Source organism: Mirounga angustirostris, unplaced genomic scaffold, assembly GCF_029215605.1.
Source record: "Mirounga angustirostris isolate CCGP_5_RB_7025 unplaced genomic scaffold, mMirAng1.0.hap1 SCAF_7, whole genome shotgun sequence".
Classification (NCBI taxonomy): domain Eukaryota; kingdom Metazoa; phylum Chordata; class Mammalia; order Carnivora; family Phocidae; genus Mirounga; species Mirounga angustirostris.
This window is the reverse complement of record NW_026991715.1, coordinates 85,521,777-85,538,791: the sequence shown is the minus strand read 5'-3', so window position 1 is coordinate 85,538,791 and position 17,015 is coordinate 85,521,777. Positions and strand designations below refer to the sequence as shown.

The following is a 17,015-nucleotide window of genomic DNA, read 5'->3' as shown; positions in this document are numbered from 1 at the left end:
GCTACAACAAGCTCTTGTGGTCCAGTACCTTCTAAAACATACAAACAAACAAATAAGCAACAACAATGGAAACAGCAGTACTATGCTGACTGATATTTTCCTGTATTCACTAAAATTTTGCTTATTCTTTCAGCCAGGATTAAATTCAGTTATGTGCGGCAGAAATATGTCTAAAATTAACCTACCTGTATAAGAAGTCTGAAAAATAAGCAGTCCAGAGCTGATGCCAGTTACTCAAGAGGGACAAGGGCCAAAGAGCTTTCTTCCATCCTTACAAAAGGCCTCTTGACCTAAACTTACTTATCAGCTACTATCCGTCAATCAATACTATATTAGATTGATGAACATAGAAACTAAGGTTTGGGATGGGTGTTCCACATGAATGATCAAGTCATCCCAAATGGCTCAGGGTATAAAAAAGAGAGAGTAAGCCAGAGAACTTATTCTTTGATAAACGAAGGGGAATGAACATAAGTACGAAAGAATTCATCAGTGAGAAGTAACCAAACTTCACAAGCCTTGAAAACACAGAGGCTTTCACATTAGGGTGAAAGAGTAATAAAGGAGCATTAAGAACCACTTCTCAATGCCAAGTTACATGGAATATGGGACAATGAGGAATCTCCTCTTGAGAAGGAAGTTTGCTTACTAGAGTAAGATTCCAGAGGGCACAGTAAAAAATGTGGAGAAGATGGAGAGCTTATGAGGATGCTTTAGGGAAGTGAAAAAACAGTAAAGAATGGATCTGCCATAGACAATACAGAATTAGTATTACATTAATAAGACTACTTGAAGAAGGGAACAGATGGCTAACAAAAGCAGCACAGTTGGGGTGGGGGAGGTGAAAGTTCACCAAGGGAAGACAAACTAGCCCTGGACAAGGTCCCAGTTCCAGGGGAATCCGAGTTTCTGGTAAAATGGAAGGCTCCTGCCTAAAAAAAGCCCTCATGAGTCAGTATGCATCCTGTGGTCGTAAGGATTCACTGGAAACACCATTAAAGAATATCAGAGAGTAAAAACCAAAGATGTCAGAACATCCCTATGAAAGATTAGTGATTCCTTAAGAATTGAAAACCCTCCTTTGAACAATTCAGGTATGAAATCACCACATAAGCTATTACATGTGAATCTGAATATGTGTATGTCTGACTGAGTGTAGTAACATCTGACTAAGCAGACTAACAACAATAAATGCTTAAATGTTTAAAAGTATATTTAGAGATTTATCATAGGTAATCACATTATATTTAGGTCAATAGCTAATAACCAAAGATAAATCATCAGAGTCATGGGTGGATACAAAAGAAAAGAAAAATGAATAAAAACTGAGAATAAAAATGATTTCAAAAACAATAAAGAGCATAACATTGTTTCTGAACAAATAATGAGATATACAAAAATAAAAATATAAATACAGAAAAATATCAAGTAAGGGTCATAAAAATATATATCAGGAAACAAAGGGTAAAAAGGAAGCAAAACATTCCTTCACAGCTACAGAAAATTAGAGTTGTATGAGTCACTAGCAAGTTGTGTGAGTCACTAATTATCTTGGGCTTCAGAGACATTATTATATATAAAATGATAGATTGGGCAGGATTGACACCAATGGATTTATGACTCCATAAATCAAGATAACACAAAACTTACAAGTGTAAGAAATGATTCTTCTATTTATGAATAGTACTTACTGAATGACGGCAGGACACTAATATTTATAGCACCTTAAATGTGGAATTTGGTGACATTAAAACAGGAATTATATATCTACTACAACTCTCAATAAATATAAGAAAAAAACATATGAAGGTATATAATCATTGAATATTCTTCTGACATTTTCCATTCTTATTTGAAGGCCAGAATTTGTTTTTCCTAACATAGTGAATATGGAAGAATGACAGCCTAAAATATAGGGGCATTAATTAAGGGACTTGGAGGATGCAGGCAATTAAGTTTAAACTGCAAAATAATTTATAAATATAATTCTTTACTAACACAACAGATTTAAGATAGGACTCCGTTCCTATTATTCATAGAAATTATGTTATCCATTAAAATATTAAGAAATTAGTGTGTTCCAGGTTACTAAATTAAACCATAAGAATTGATTATAAAATTAGTATCGAACTATATAGTTATATATCACAGTGAAAAGCTTTATCTTGAACTGTCACCAATTATTTAACACCTAACAAGAAACAAATATTATTATTTTCCTTTCCTCATAGAAATTGAAAATATGAAGGTAAAATTGGGCTTACCAACTGATAAAAAAACTGAAATTTGGAAAACAGAAATCTTAATACCATCACAGATTTTAAACTGAGCAATGCTTCTCTTCAGATATTCCACAAAAGTGTGCTTTTTTTCCCCCTTTCCCACATTTTGGCATAGTAGAAAGCACATATTTTTCACAAATCTGAGCAGTGAATTAAAAAAAAATAAATAGAAACGGAAAACAAGCCATTTTCGTTTTTTAATGGGTTTGTTTGGCATCTGAGTGATAGTATTCCCTCAAAAGAGTTTTGTTTACTAGCATACTCAGAAGTCAGGCAAGAAAAATCATTCTTCCCATCTGAAGAGGCAGCATAAAGTAGATGCTGTGCTTGGCTAACGTAGGCCTGACCCAGCCTTCCGCCTTACCTGATCTTTTTTGACTTCTGAGGTAGAAGAAGAGGCAGCTTCAAACCCGTGCCTTAAAGCACAGGTTTTACAGGACTGGGAGTCACACCCAGGCTCCAGCCTACACTCACAATACAAACATCTGTTTTTCTTCTCCATCTCAAATCTTAGCCAAGAGCTGGTGACGGTGGGCCTACAGAAATCAATTTGTCCACAGACCTTCCTGTCTGAGCCAAATGCAAGATAGAAGAGGCACAGATCTGGATCTCCGATTTGATACTATCTCCCCCTGTTGGCATGGAAGTATTGCAGTCAGTTCTGGGTAAAAGGAATCAATACAACCAACAAGTGTTACTGTTTATCCAGCAATACTGAGAAAATCCTCATGCATTAAGTAATCTATTATTTAAGAAATAAATCTGTTTTCTAACTGATTTTTTAAAATAAAATAACTTGTTTTCTTCCTATAGAACCTGTAAAAGTCTTTCTGCTTCAGAAACTTGGATCTTGAGATCTCTGAGAATAAACCAAATTTTTAAGCACTTCTTGAAACAACACTGTGCAAACAGCTGTGCTATAAAGCTTTTATTAATCCAGTGCTTTTTAATTAATTTTACTAAGGTCTAACTGCCCAGTGCTTTATAATTCCTATGATTCAAAAAGAAAGGAATTAAATTATGCACAAGTGATCTTTAAGGTCTCAATAAAAAAAAAAAATTAAAAATTTCCTTGCAGCAAGAATTTTTGAGCTTAACATATAATGAGGTGACAGGACTGAGAAACAGTAGGATGTTTAGGATACTTAAAATCATAAATTTTTAATCTGAACATAAGGCTCCTATTTTGATACTCTGTTCTATAATAATTTTTTAACTGCTATGTAAATCCTTGCTTTATTCATTCATTTTTTTAAAAAGAAGGTACTGTGCAACCACTAGATGCCAGATACCATACCGAGATACTGGACAGAACATTCTTTAAAATGGACCAAGTTTTAAGGAACTTTATGAAAATAAATGAGAAAAATAGGAAAAGCAAGAGAAACCTACTACACAAAAGTCTGACTCAATAAAATTTTCCTGGGTTCACAATTCTGTCATAACTTCTCCTCCTTTAAACCCTTAGCCTCCCTTTCCAATTCAATGCAATTTTAAAAATAAGTAAAATTTACCTCTTTGTATAATCTCCTCTATTTTTCTATTTTAAATATATGCACATTTTGATTTTGTTGTCCATAACAACAATTCTTCTTTACATCATGCCCATCAGGGAGAAGTCCTATTTTATATTCTGAGAATAATTTTTATAAAATATTACATTTAATAAATAATAATAGACACCATGGGATGGGGAGCTTCTTATGAGCCAGGCACTGTTCTAAACATTTTAAGTGGATTATCTCATTTAATCTCCTATAATAATCCTATGAGATAGGTTCTATTACAAGCCCTAGTTTACAGATGAGAAAACAGGCACAGAAAGCTTAAATGACTTGCCCAAGGTTACATGGTCAGTAAGTGGCTAACCTACAATTCAAGTCCAAGCAACTCTGCTCCAGAATTCATGCAATTAACCACTATACTATGTTACCTGGGCTGGGTCCCTGCTCCACCTCACCAAAAGTATTCTGTTGCCAAAAAGTCTCAAAGGATGTATTAGCAACTTATTTTGTTTTTCTGCAATAGGTTGATATACTCAAGAAACAATACATACTGATTCTCAATATTCTTTTGTTGGTCTCATTTTTTCCCCTAGATCATTTTAAACATAACAATTCATATTTTTATACCACAAATTTACTTTTATTTTCCTATCTTTATCTCTTATTTTCTGTTTGGTCTTATTTATTCTTTCAATATTCATTTAGCATTTATTAAGTACCTGGCATATAAATTCATAGCTCATAAAAACTGCAAAATTTAAATCTGGAAACAATCTTGGAGATAAAACAAAAACTCGGAGATAAAACAAAAACAAAAAAACTAATGTTTACAGTCAAGGAATATAGAATCTAGAGTAGCTAGATTTCTTGCTTCTTGGTCGAGCCCACAGAAAAGCTAATTCAGGTATGTCTCCTATAATCATCTAATACCCACTGGTTTTGCTTTTCAGAACAACAAAATTTTGATGTCATCTAGATACCTCACTAGGCAGTCTTCCAGATCACTTATAAAGATAATAAACACAACAGATGTTGTATTAGTGTCCTAGGGCTGCTATAACAAAGTACCACAACCTGAGCAGCTTAAGACAACAGAAATTTATTTTCTCACAGATCTGGAGCTCAGTGTCTGAAATCAAAGTGTTGGCAGGGCCAAAACTTCTAGGGGAGGATCCTTCCTTCTATCTTATAGCTTCTGGTAGCCCCAGGCAATCCTTTGCTTATGATAGCATAACTCCAATCTCTGCCTCTGTCTTCACATGGCTGTATTCCCTGTATGTCAATCTTTCTTCTCTTCTTATTGGGACACCAATCATATTGAATTACAGCCTACTCCAATGACCTCATCTTAACTATCTTAACTTCATTACATCTAGAGACCCTTTTTCCAAATAAGGTCATATTTATAGGTACTGAGTATAAGGATTTTAACATCTCTTTTTGCAGGATACAATTCAACCCATAATGGATGTGATTATTAGTTGCTGAGGCACCTTGATCTTTATGCTTTTCCAGTTAAGTCCATATTTATTGATTCTTACCTTTTTGATTTCTGATTTTAAACCTTTTCTTGGGTCATGCTAAAAGCGTATTCACCATCCAATGGTGACTTACTATTTAGTAATCTTTGGTAAAAAACATTGTCAAAGTCTTTTCTAAAACCTAAGTTTATACCCTGTTATCTTCATAGAAAATAACTCTGAGAATAATCAGTCAGGCATGGTTTCTTCCTTAAAAATGTTCTCTTTCCCCTAGGAGATTATTTTAATATTTGATGACTCTATTTGTTATTATGGATTCTAAGAGCTGGCCCAGTACTCAAAAAATATTTATGGACTCTCTTCTATGTGCCAAGTACTGCACAAAGCTAAGGAAATAGCAGTAAACAAAATGAAAATAACTGTCTTCTTGGAGCTAGTTTGGGAAGCTGGCAGGGATTATAGGAAAAGAAAACAGATACTAAAAACATATACACATAAATACATGATTAAATGAGTTACTACATATAAATACACATATTAAAGTATCTAATGCATAGAAATGCTTAGAAGAACCCTACTACATAGTAAATGTTAGCCAACAAAATAATAGGAGGAGGAGGAGGAGCCATAAAGACACTAGCAGTAAGTACTAGGTAAGAAGTGAAAAGGGACAACAGGATACATAATGACAGCAGGGGTACACAGATAATAAGAGAGCCCGTTATAGCTAGAGGAATCAGAGACACCTCAAAGGAATGATATTTGAGCTGAAGTGATGGAAAGAAGGCGGTCAGTCATATGAAAAACTGGTAAAAGAATATTGAAGACAGGAAACAGAAAGGCCTTGAGATGAGAAGAAGCTTGGCAAGTCAGGGGCAATCTGATCAGAAAGGCTAGAGTATGGGAGAAGAGGAGGGAGGCTTCACTGGGAGGAGACAGGCAGGGACAAGATCATGTAGTTTAGGCTGCAGTAAGAAACTTGAAATTCTGTGTTAATTACATAGAGATGCCATGGGAGGGTCATTAGCAGGAGACAGATAAGATCACATTGAGATCACTCCAGTTACCATACAGAAAATAAAATGTAGGAAGGGCAAGGTAGCAAGCAGATAGTATGACTGAAATAGTCCAGGCTACAGTTAAGGTGTCTTTTATTAGAATGATCTCAGTGGAGATGCTGACACGAGGTGGGATGTGGGTTACATTTTGGAGGTGGCATCAAGAGAACTTGCTGATGGAGTGGAGGGGAGATTTGAGAAAAAGTGAACACAGAGGTATTTCCCAAGATTTTGGCTTGAGTAGCTGATTACAGGTGATACCATTTACTAAGAAGTGGAAAACTGTGAGAGTGGCAGATTTGAGACTTTTGACAAGTTAAATTTGAGATTATCAGTCCAATTACTGAATGAAATGATCAAATTCTAAGCCAGCCTGTATATATGGAGTTTACTTTAGTGTCTTAGTCATGCACATGAACTGTCATCACGATATAACAAAGAACTCATTATGATACCAATAAGTAAGCATTATTTTTACATATTTAAGAACTATGATGCAGGGTGATGACTTTTGGTAGGCATGTTAAAAATAGAAAAAAATTCACATATAAATTTCAAAACTGTATGCAGTTAGTTTTATTTTTAAAATATAAGGTAAAAAATATCCTAATTTCAGAAATGTGGTTTCTCTGACACTGAGCTCCACCTGCTGGTAATTTCTTATCTTTAGGTCTGGTAATATCTTATCTTGATGTATTATATTATGAAAAAGAATTAAACTATACTAAAGTGAAATATAGCCTCCAGCCTAAGTATACTGAAAAACCATACTTAGGAGATATCATGGTAACTTTTTCTTTCTTTATAGCTACCGTTTATTGGGTTTAGTTACATGCCAGGCACTGGGCTAATTTTTACAAACATTACCTCATTAATTTCCAAAATAATTCTGTGAGGTTTCTATGACCTGGCACATTTTACCAAGAATGAAATTGAGCTCAGAGAGGTAGTGCAACTTTGCCTACAGTGTCAGAAAATTTTGAGTTTGAATCCGCTACTCTGATTCTGATCAAATTCCTTAACCTCTTCAAGGTTCAATATTCTTATATGAAAGGTAGGAATACCACCTTCCCTGCAGGATTATGTGCCAGTAATAATATTTGATGTCTAGGATGCAGTCAGTCCCTTTCTTTTAGTAATTTTCCTTAAATGACATATTTAGAGGCAAATGTTAATGACCCAAATCAAGTGTCTTTCAAAGAATGATCTTTTGGGAAATTTTAAATTTTGAATTACAACAGATTTTTAAATTTTTTTTAAATTTTAAATTTTGTTTAGAAAACTACTCCATCCAGGGGCACATGGGTGGCTCAGCTGGTTAAGCAGCCAACTCTTGATTTCAGCTCAGGTCATGATCTCAGGATCCTGGGGTCAAGCCCCGTGTCCGGCTCCATGCTCAGGGGGAGGTCCGCCTAAGGATTCTCTCTCTCCCTCACCGTCTTCCTCTCCCCCATCTCGTGCTCATGAGCACGCATTCTCTCTCTCTCAAATAAATGCATAAATCTTAAAAAAAAAAAAGAACCACTCCCTCCAAAATGGAACATGTTTCATACAATAGTTGGATTTACAGCACTCGTTAACCATTTATCTGCACAATCTATACGAGTGACCACACCTAAACCCAACAAAAAAAAATCTACAAACTGAAATTAAGAACAACAAGGTAGAAAACTGAGTATAGTACATCATAGAAATTGCAAGCAAAAGTTGAAGTTTAACACCAACTTCTCTTTAATCATCAATAATAGTTTTTAAAATCATAACAAGGAAGAAGTTTTGAATGGGCAGTTATGCTTTCACACACATATGCAAGTTATTTTAATATATAAAATATTTCCAATAATTTTCAAAGAAAAAACAGGCCTTCAATTTTTTTTAAAAAATCAGCAAATAAATTCACTAATAAATTCTTCTCACGGATCCACCTTCAAACAAGTATAGAATACCTGCAATTGAGAACCCTTCCCAGGGAATATATTTATCCACTGCATATCCAAACTGAAGCTAAGAAAAAGAGTACTAAGAGAAGTTAAAAGCATATGCTATTCTAAGCCTAGATTATATTCTTCGATAAAACCAGTTTATAGACAGCTGCATTCTCAGACCCCCTCAGAACTGATTTTGGTGTTATGGTCTCCACTCCACTGAGGGATTCTAGATTCTGCAAGAGATGGCCTTATCAATCTCCTTCCTGCACTAACTGTAGTGATATTGTCAAGGGCACTGTCACCACAGAAGTCAGGGTTAAAGCCTCCAGTAAGAAATTCTATTAGAGCTAAATGCAATGAAAAGCTTTGCTTCCCCTGCAATGTGACATGCTTTCTTTTATTTAATAGTAAGTGTTATATGACTTTATCTCCTTTTTCATTTTGGCCTTTGGGAAGCTTAGAGACAAAATAACAGCTCTAGTGTAGTAACTATACATGCTTTGATCTATATAGTTTTCCCCCAGTCTTGATAACCTGTTACAACCCTATTTTTCCTGGTCCTGATTTTAGTTTCTTTTCTATTTTGCTGAAACTTGTTAGCATTAGCTGCCTCAAATACTCAGGGGACTAAGACAGAAAATGAATGAATGAATGAATGAATGAATGAATGAACACAAGCATATAAACAAGAATATATAAATCTATATAAAAAGCCTTGCAACATGCATTTTACACATTGCCAGAGCTAACAGACTTTTCTCCTAACAATTTAAGACAAAAAGCCTGATTACCTATAGTGATTACCTATATATGATGACATCATGTCCCTTGCCATCTTCAGTCCCCTAGACATGGTCATTATACTGGGCTGCCTTTCTTAGAAATGATACAGCTGAACCTTAAAGCATCAGCATTTTTTCACTTCTTGCCAGTCAGATGAAGGATTCTAAGGAAAGCTGGAAGGACACAAGAAGATTCCCTTGTGTTCTTTGGTTTTTATCATTTGAATCCCAAATCACATTGTATAGCTGCTAAGCAAGAGGTTAAAGCTGTCCCTGACTTTTACTTCGGGAGATGGCAAAGAGGCAACATCCCTAAAGATCACCCGAGAAGCCTATCAGAAATGACAGACAGAAGTTAAATTGAGCTTTCAAATTCCTAGGGAGAGTAAAAGACCAGTGTGTTCCTCAGTATGTCTACTCCCTGTTGGTTTTACTTCTCATATACCAAGTATCTTAAGTATCTGCACAATTTACTACATCACCTTAAAAGCGTGGTATATCTTTCAAAATAAAAATAGTTATGATTTCATTCCCTAGCACTATTTTTGAAATTATAATAAGGAACCACCAAATTAAAATGAGACCTCTAAACTGTATGCTCTCATAAGATGCTAGGAAGTGCATAGGTATTAACTTCTCTTGGTGAGTTAAAGAGCTAGTGAAAATTCAGATTCAACATGTTTGTAGAGCATATCTACACCATTAGATAGTCTCTGAAATTAAAAAAAAAAAAAGAAACCCCATGGATTTTCATTATTATCAAAAGAGGCTGGCAAAGAGCCTTTCTAATTTAAACACATTTTTAATAAACTAAGACAATTATACAAATAAAAGATGACATAAAATATTCATTGTATCATACTAAAAAACACTACCTAATCAAAATGTAGAATCCCATGTTCAATTAATTTTTATTAGTTTTAAGTTCCAAAATTAAATCCTTGAAAACATGATCAAATATGATATGAAATTGATTATGGTTACAGAAAAAGCCTATATAATTCTATTATGCACAAAGGGTGAACAAAAAGGAATCTCAGAGTTTTCATGGTGATTTGAATTTCATCTATGTCATCTAATCATGAGTGAACATGACAGAGTTATCCAGCAATTTTCTTTTCTAATAATACACCTGCACTGAGACTAATAAATGGCAGAGACTATGAATATCTTATAAGTAATAAAACTGAAAAAGGCTCACTATATCAAAAAATACAGATACCTGTAATAATTAAACACTGCTAACATAAGCTCTATCTAAATAACAGTGACATAATTAATAGCAAGTTGAAGTTACTGTCTGTATAATGAAAGTCTATACTCATCCATACCTCCTACCCTCAAATGCTATAATAAATTATGATATTTCAGGATTTCTGTTTGGAGGGACTACATTATTAAAATAAATATCAAAATGCTCCACTTTAATATTTTCTTATTAAATACTACCCAAAAACCATTTGGTAGTCAATAATTTCATGTTAATCAAATAACTACACAGAAACAAATTTTCTTAAAATATTATAATTTGGGGGGTACCTGGGTGGCTCAGTCAGTTAAGCATCTGCCTTCAGCTCAGGTCATGATTCCAGGGTCCTGGGATCAAGCCCCAAGTCAGGCTCCCTGCTCAGCAGGTAGTCTGCTTCTCTCTCTCTCTCAAATAAATAAAATTTTTTTAAAAAAATTATAATTTGCCTCTTGACCTAAAACTTGAAAATACGAGAATGAATTTTACTAAGTATCTGAACCACAAATTGTATCCCTTGATAGGTACTACTGAACTATTTAAAGCAAAAATTTTGACACCCCTAAGTTAGCTAGGTTCAATAATATTTTTATTTTATTTTAAATTCATGTGCTCTCCTCTGCCATCTCCTTTTTCCTAGCCCCTTTCTCTTTCAACTATGACCTACTTCTTATTTCTGTATTTTCTGTTGTCTCTCCTATTCTTTATCATTCATCTTCTTCACCTCTATGTATCTTTTTCCCCTCATCTGTTTCTGTTGTTCCTGTTCTCCTCTCACCAGATCTCTCTTTTTTCCTTTCTTGATTCTTCCTTAACAGACTTAGAGACAAAGGATGGGGAGAAAGAAAGTTCCCTCCAAAAGCAAATTTTAATTAGAAGAGCCTGATTTATCCCCTAGTCAAAACCACAAAACACCTTTGTGGGATAAGAACAATGTTCTGGCTCCACGAAGACTGTATCTAATTGGAAAAAAGAAAAGAAAAAGGAACACAAACCATTTAAACTGGCAGAGTTTCAGTAGTTTCTGACTATTTGGAACACCTAAGGTTCTACTGACTCTTAGATTAATGAAACATCTCAAAAAACAACTAAAGCTTTTCTTACCAACTGGATCCCATTTGACTCTGCCTGACCTTCTACCTCTACCAGTCCAGTTCTTGGTCCTTTGGCCACTGAAACCTACCACCCTTTATAATCTATACCCTACTTTACTTCAATTACCTCCCAAATTACCTGCCTACCCCACATCTCCTTGCACTTGCTGAGCCCATTTGTTTCCCCCTATAGCCCTCTCCCATTCCTGGCTATACTACAGAAGTCAATTCTCCTTCCCCAAATTTCAAGACCTTTTCCTTACCCTTCTCCTCTATTCGTTTTTCCACATACTTCTCTCAATCAAAATTTCTTCTAAAAAGGGAAGAGCCAGGTTTAGACAAAATTGTGAAATAGACTCAATTCATCTTCATCAATTTCTAACTCTGCTTTCCAACACCACACCCCGCTCAGGAGGCTGCTGATCTGTGTTAGAATTGCCAAGCTTGCACTACTTACTCTTAGAGTGACTCGTACTTTCTTCAGCTCTCCTAAGCCCCTGATTGGAGGTACCTATTAATATCTCACAAAGCTTAATATGTTACTTTCCCAAGAGGCACTCAGAATTTAAAAGAACTGTTTAAAGCAACATCCTTTGCACAATAGTCCTCAAACTTTCTTCAACCCAAGAGACCTGATACTACACTTTCTCAGCAAATGTTATAGTTAACCATGGCTTGTTAAGAAAAGAGAAAGAAAGGGAGGGAGGTATAAAGTCCAAGAAAAAATATCATTATATGGGAAGGGAATGGGTGACAGACAGATAAAAGGATGGTCTGTGTAATTTAAAAAGCACCCCCCCACACATAATTCTGAAAAGACCGCCATAAGCAGCCCAACATACAGATAAAAGCTAACACACACATACAGAGTTGAGCATGCTTTCATACTGATCCCATGCTAAATTAGAATGAATTTTTTCTGAAAATTTTAGGTGGAGTACAAGATGCATAAAGGAGAGTATAAATATCAAAAGTGTACAGTTTATGAACTTTTCCCAGATTGAAAAGATTCCTGTAACCAGAACATATATGAAAAACAAGTCATGTTTGTACTCCAGAAGTCTGCTGTGTGCCATTTAGTCACTACCCCCATTCCAAGGTGTAACCACTGTCAAGGGTAACCACTATCCTAACTTCTAATATCATTGATTAGCTTGGCCTCTTTTTGAATTCCATATAAATGGAATCACAAAATATGTAATGTCTGGTATCTTTCACTCAACATTATGTTTGTAAGATTCACCCATACTGCTGTATGTAGTTATAATATATTCATTCTCATTACTACAGAATATTCCAACTGGTAAATATTCTATAATTTATCTATTCTACTGTTGACATTTGGCAGTTTTCAGTTTGGGGCTAATATAGTGTGCTCCTGTGAATATTCTTGTACATGTCTTTTGGGGAGTATATGTATTCATTTCTATTGAATCTATGCCCAGGAGTGGAGGTACTGGGATAAAGGGTGTGCACATGTCTGTCTTTAGTAGGTAGTGCCAAACAGTTTTCCAAAGTGGTCGTATCACTACACTAAGTATCTGAACCACTAAGATATTTTTGAGAACCAAGTGCATCCTGGCCCTGCTTAAATGGCACAGAATACTAAATTTTTTACTTTGTCTATCTAGAAGTGATAAATATACTAGTTGAGGCTATTTCTCTGCATTCTTTCCTTCCCATCAGTGTTATAAAGACTTTATTACTTTCTAAAACATATTCTGGAATGATCTGCCCCTCTACATTAACTGAGTAGGTGTTTGGTTTGGTTTGGTGCTTATATACCAGAATAAGTAGAGACAGAGCCCACCTTTTACTAAATACTGGAATCTAACCACTGATGGTTTCATTTTGCAACATCAGGCATATTGAAGAGAAGTTTATTGAGCTTCTCTCTTTGCCAGGTACTGTGTTAAACACCAGCATCTCTATATTATTATAAGAGAAAATAATTTTAAGAGATGAGGTATTTATAATAACAGCATAAATGAAGCCAGGGCATTTTCACTCTCAATGCTCTAATCTACTGGCCTCTCAGACACTCGCCTTCATTTACTGAGGTCTTTGCAAGTGCCTTATGATTTAAAAAATTATAGGAGAAATGGAAAAATTGTATTCATTTATAAATAGAAAAATTTCACAGTTTTTTAAGATTTATTTATTTTGAGGGAGAGAGTACACACCTGTGAGTGAGTGGGGAGAAGGGTAGAAGGAGAGAATCCTTCAAACAGACTCCCTGCTGAGCGTGGAGCCTGAGATAGGGCTCCCTCATCCCACCACCCAGATCATGACATAAGCTGAAATCAAGAGTCAGATGCTCAACTGACTAAGCTACCAAGGCACCTCAGAAATTTTTAGCAATTTTATTACTCACAATTATTAGGACAAATTAGCCATGTAACTAAATATCTTTTTTCTCCAGGTAATTAAATTTTCTTGTCTTCTCAAACAAAGTATCTGTATTAACCTACATTTTAATAGTCCGAAATCTGTTTCTGTTTTTTTTAATTTTTAATTAACATAGAATGAATGCCAGTTGATAGTGTGTCCACCAGTTAACAGTTAATCTGGGGGGAAATACATAGGAAGAAAATCTAGTGTGTGAATAATAATGAAATTGTTGATAAATTTAAATGTTTTATTACATTTAACCTTTTTGTGTGTGAACTTGCATAACTCAACTTCTCTGCTTTCATTTTTCATCTTTATCTTGACTGGTATTCCAGGATTCCCAATTTCCTTGGAAATGTAGATTTAGGAGTCATCATTTGTTGTTTAAAGAATGACAGAAGGGGGGGGGAAGCCCACAGATACTTGATTACAAAGAAAGGATTGAAAACCAAGGGCTGAGGGCTAAAGCCTGAGCAATGTTAATGGTCGATTTCATCATAGCACTTAACTCTGATGTTTTCTTGTTAATCAGTTGTTTATTGCCATTTTCTGCCTGCTAAATGTAGATCTATGAGTGCAGAGACTTAGTCTATTATTCCCAATGTCTCTGAACATGATGCATAATATTCATAGAAGTTGGTTAATTGTGTTTAATAGGCAGAGGAGAGAAGAGGAAATATGGGGACAAAGGGAAGAGACAGGAGAGAAAGAGAAATGCTGAAGACAGAGGAAAGAAAAGGAATAAAAACCAAATGCATACTAAGTACCCTCCTAACTTTGTCTGAAGCTCTATAACAAGCCTCTGCCTTTGCATTCATTCATTTAGTCCTGATAATGATCCTATGAGGTGCATATTACTAACCACATTTTACAGATGAAGAAACTGAGGTTGGGGGGAGGGGAGGTAAAAATTCACCTAAAGGCAAATAAACTCAGAATGATTTCACTCAAATTCCCAGTTTTCTCCATCCTGCCCTGCTGCTACAAAGAGAGCCTTTAAATAATACTGAGAGAAAAGGACAAAAGGAGTATGAAGAAAACCAGATTTCAACTGATAAGAGTGAATAGTAGTATTGCATAAATTTGCAAGAAGAGTTATTTTTAAAAAGTTAATATGAGTATTAAAACTGTTAATTGAGTTTTCCATAACTGCAAACTTAAAAGAAAAATGTTATTTCAGGAATGAATAAATAATCATAAAATAGAATGGCATTTAGGGATTTTTTTTCTTTCATCCACATTAAACTATAAAAGAAAACTGGCATTAAAATGTGATTATAAGTGATATTTTTATAAAAATTGCTTGTGCTCAAGTTTAAACACAAACTTCAATGGTGTAGGAGAAGAAAAAAGTGAGCTTCAAGTACTTAAAGTAATAACACTAAAATTTTTCTTCAAAAAATGGAGGTGGTCAACCCTACTGATGTCACCAATATGTAAGCCATAAGTTAGTAACATGAGACTTCATTTAAAAAATATTTTGTAATCTACTGTGGACAAAAGACAACAATACTTTCAGATCCCAAACAAGTTTATCATCTAAAAATGAACAGCCTACATTTTTAAAAGAAAAGATTTATGCTTAATGAAAAATAATATCAAGACTAAGGAATAAAGACTAGCAGAGAAATAAGCACACAAATTAAATCATCATTTCTGAGATAATGAAATAATCAAGTATCAGCTATTAAAAAGAACAGTGATTTGCTAAGTGGCAAAGACTATTTTAAATGCTTTGAATGTGTAAACTTAACCATTTCTCACAATGAACCCAAGAGTAGATAAAGCTGTAATTCCCATTTTACACATTGGGAAATGAGGGTGGGAAAAGCCCCTAACACCACACACTTACTAAGTGATGGAGCAGGGATACAAACCCAAGCAGCCTGGCTCTGCAGCTGGAGAGCTCTCTATAGTGACGGTTCTATTGCAATCACGCAGTAGTCATTATCTCGAAATTTTGTCACCCTGTTAAAATATCACTGCCATCATTCTTTATAAAGTGAGAAATATTTGATAGAAACTAACTTTAACATTTCAACTAGTTTTTAAAACCTGAGTGGCATCAATTATAACCTGCCAAAAGATATTTTGAAATTCTGAACCTATTCATTTCCTCTATAATCATTTGCTCAGTGTATATCTAGGTACCGCTAGGCACCTAAATTTTTTGAAATGTTTAACACATGGATACTTTATAAAAGTCAAAATGCAGTCAACTTTCCATTAATTATTTTTTTTAATATTTTATTTATTTATTTGACAGAGAGAGACAGCTAGAGAGGGAACACAAGCAGCGGGAGTGGGAGAGGGAGAGAGAAGCAGGCTCCCTGCTGAGCAGGGAGCCCGATGTGGGGCTTTTAAGATCTACTCTCTTAGCAAATTTCAAATACATACTAGAGTATTACTAACTGTAGTCACCATGCTGTACATTATATACCCAGGACTTATGTATTTTGTAACTGGAAGTTTGTACCTTTTGACCACCCTCACCCATTTGCCCACTTCCCAACCCGGTCTCTGGGAACCACCAATCTGTTCTCTATAACTATGAGCTCTTTTTTTTTTTTTTTAAGATTCCACAGATACCATACTGTATTCGTCTTTCTCTGTCTTACTTATTTCATTTAGCATATAATTCCTCAAGGTCTACCCATGTCATCACAAATGGAAAGATTTCATTCTCTCTTATGAGGAACAATATTCCATTGTATATATATACCACATCTTTATATTTAATCCACTGATGGACACCTAGGTTGTTTCCATATCTTGGCTGTTATAAACAATGCTGCTACGAACATGGGTTTTTCAGGTTAGTATTTTTGTTTTCTTCAGATGACTACCCAGAAATGGAATTGCTGGATTATATGGTAGTTCTATTTTTAATGTTTTGAGAAACCTCCATGTTGTTTTCCATAGTGGCTGCACCAGTTTGCATTCCCACCAACAGTGCCCAAGGGTTCCCTTTCCTCCACTTCCTCACCAACACTTGTTTTTTCTTGTCTTTGTAATAATAGCCATTCTAACAGGCATGAGGTTTTGATTGGCATTTCATTCTGGTTCTTTTGATTGGCATCTCATTCTGGTTTTGATTGGCATTTCCCTGATCATTAGTGATGTTAAGGAATCTTGACTTGAGTCATCTGGAAAAGCCAACAAGGCTTTTGTAACCTAATCATAATCCTCTCTTAACTTCTTTGTTTATATATTAGAAATTTATAAACTAAATAAACATAAAGCATAAC

At 34.9% G+C, this 17,015-nt stretch overlaps 1 protein-coding gene across 9 annotated transcripts in view; it reads right to left on the bottom strand.

Annotated features, from left to right (window-relative positions):
• FER (FER tyrosine kinase) overlaps positions 1-17,015 on the bottom strand; it is a 423,881-nt gene that overhangs the window by 289,991 nt on the left and 116,875 nt on the right. Inside the window, exon 1 of one of the 9 annotated variants that reach the window (XM_045899764.3) lies at positions 2,647-3,013. The exons of the other annotated variants lie outside the window; for them this stretch is intronic. Coding sequence (XP_045755720.1) covers positions 2,647-2,784 — 138 coding nt within the window. The 5' untranslated portion in view covers positions 2,785-3,013. Of the gene's footprint in view, positions 1-2,646; positions 3,014-17,015 lie in introns of those variants that run through there. 9 annotated transcript variants of the gene reach the window in all.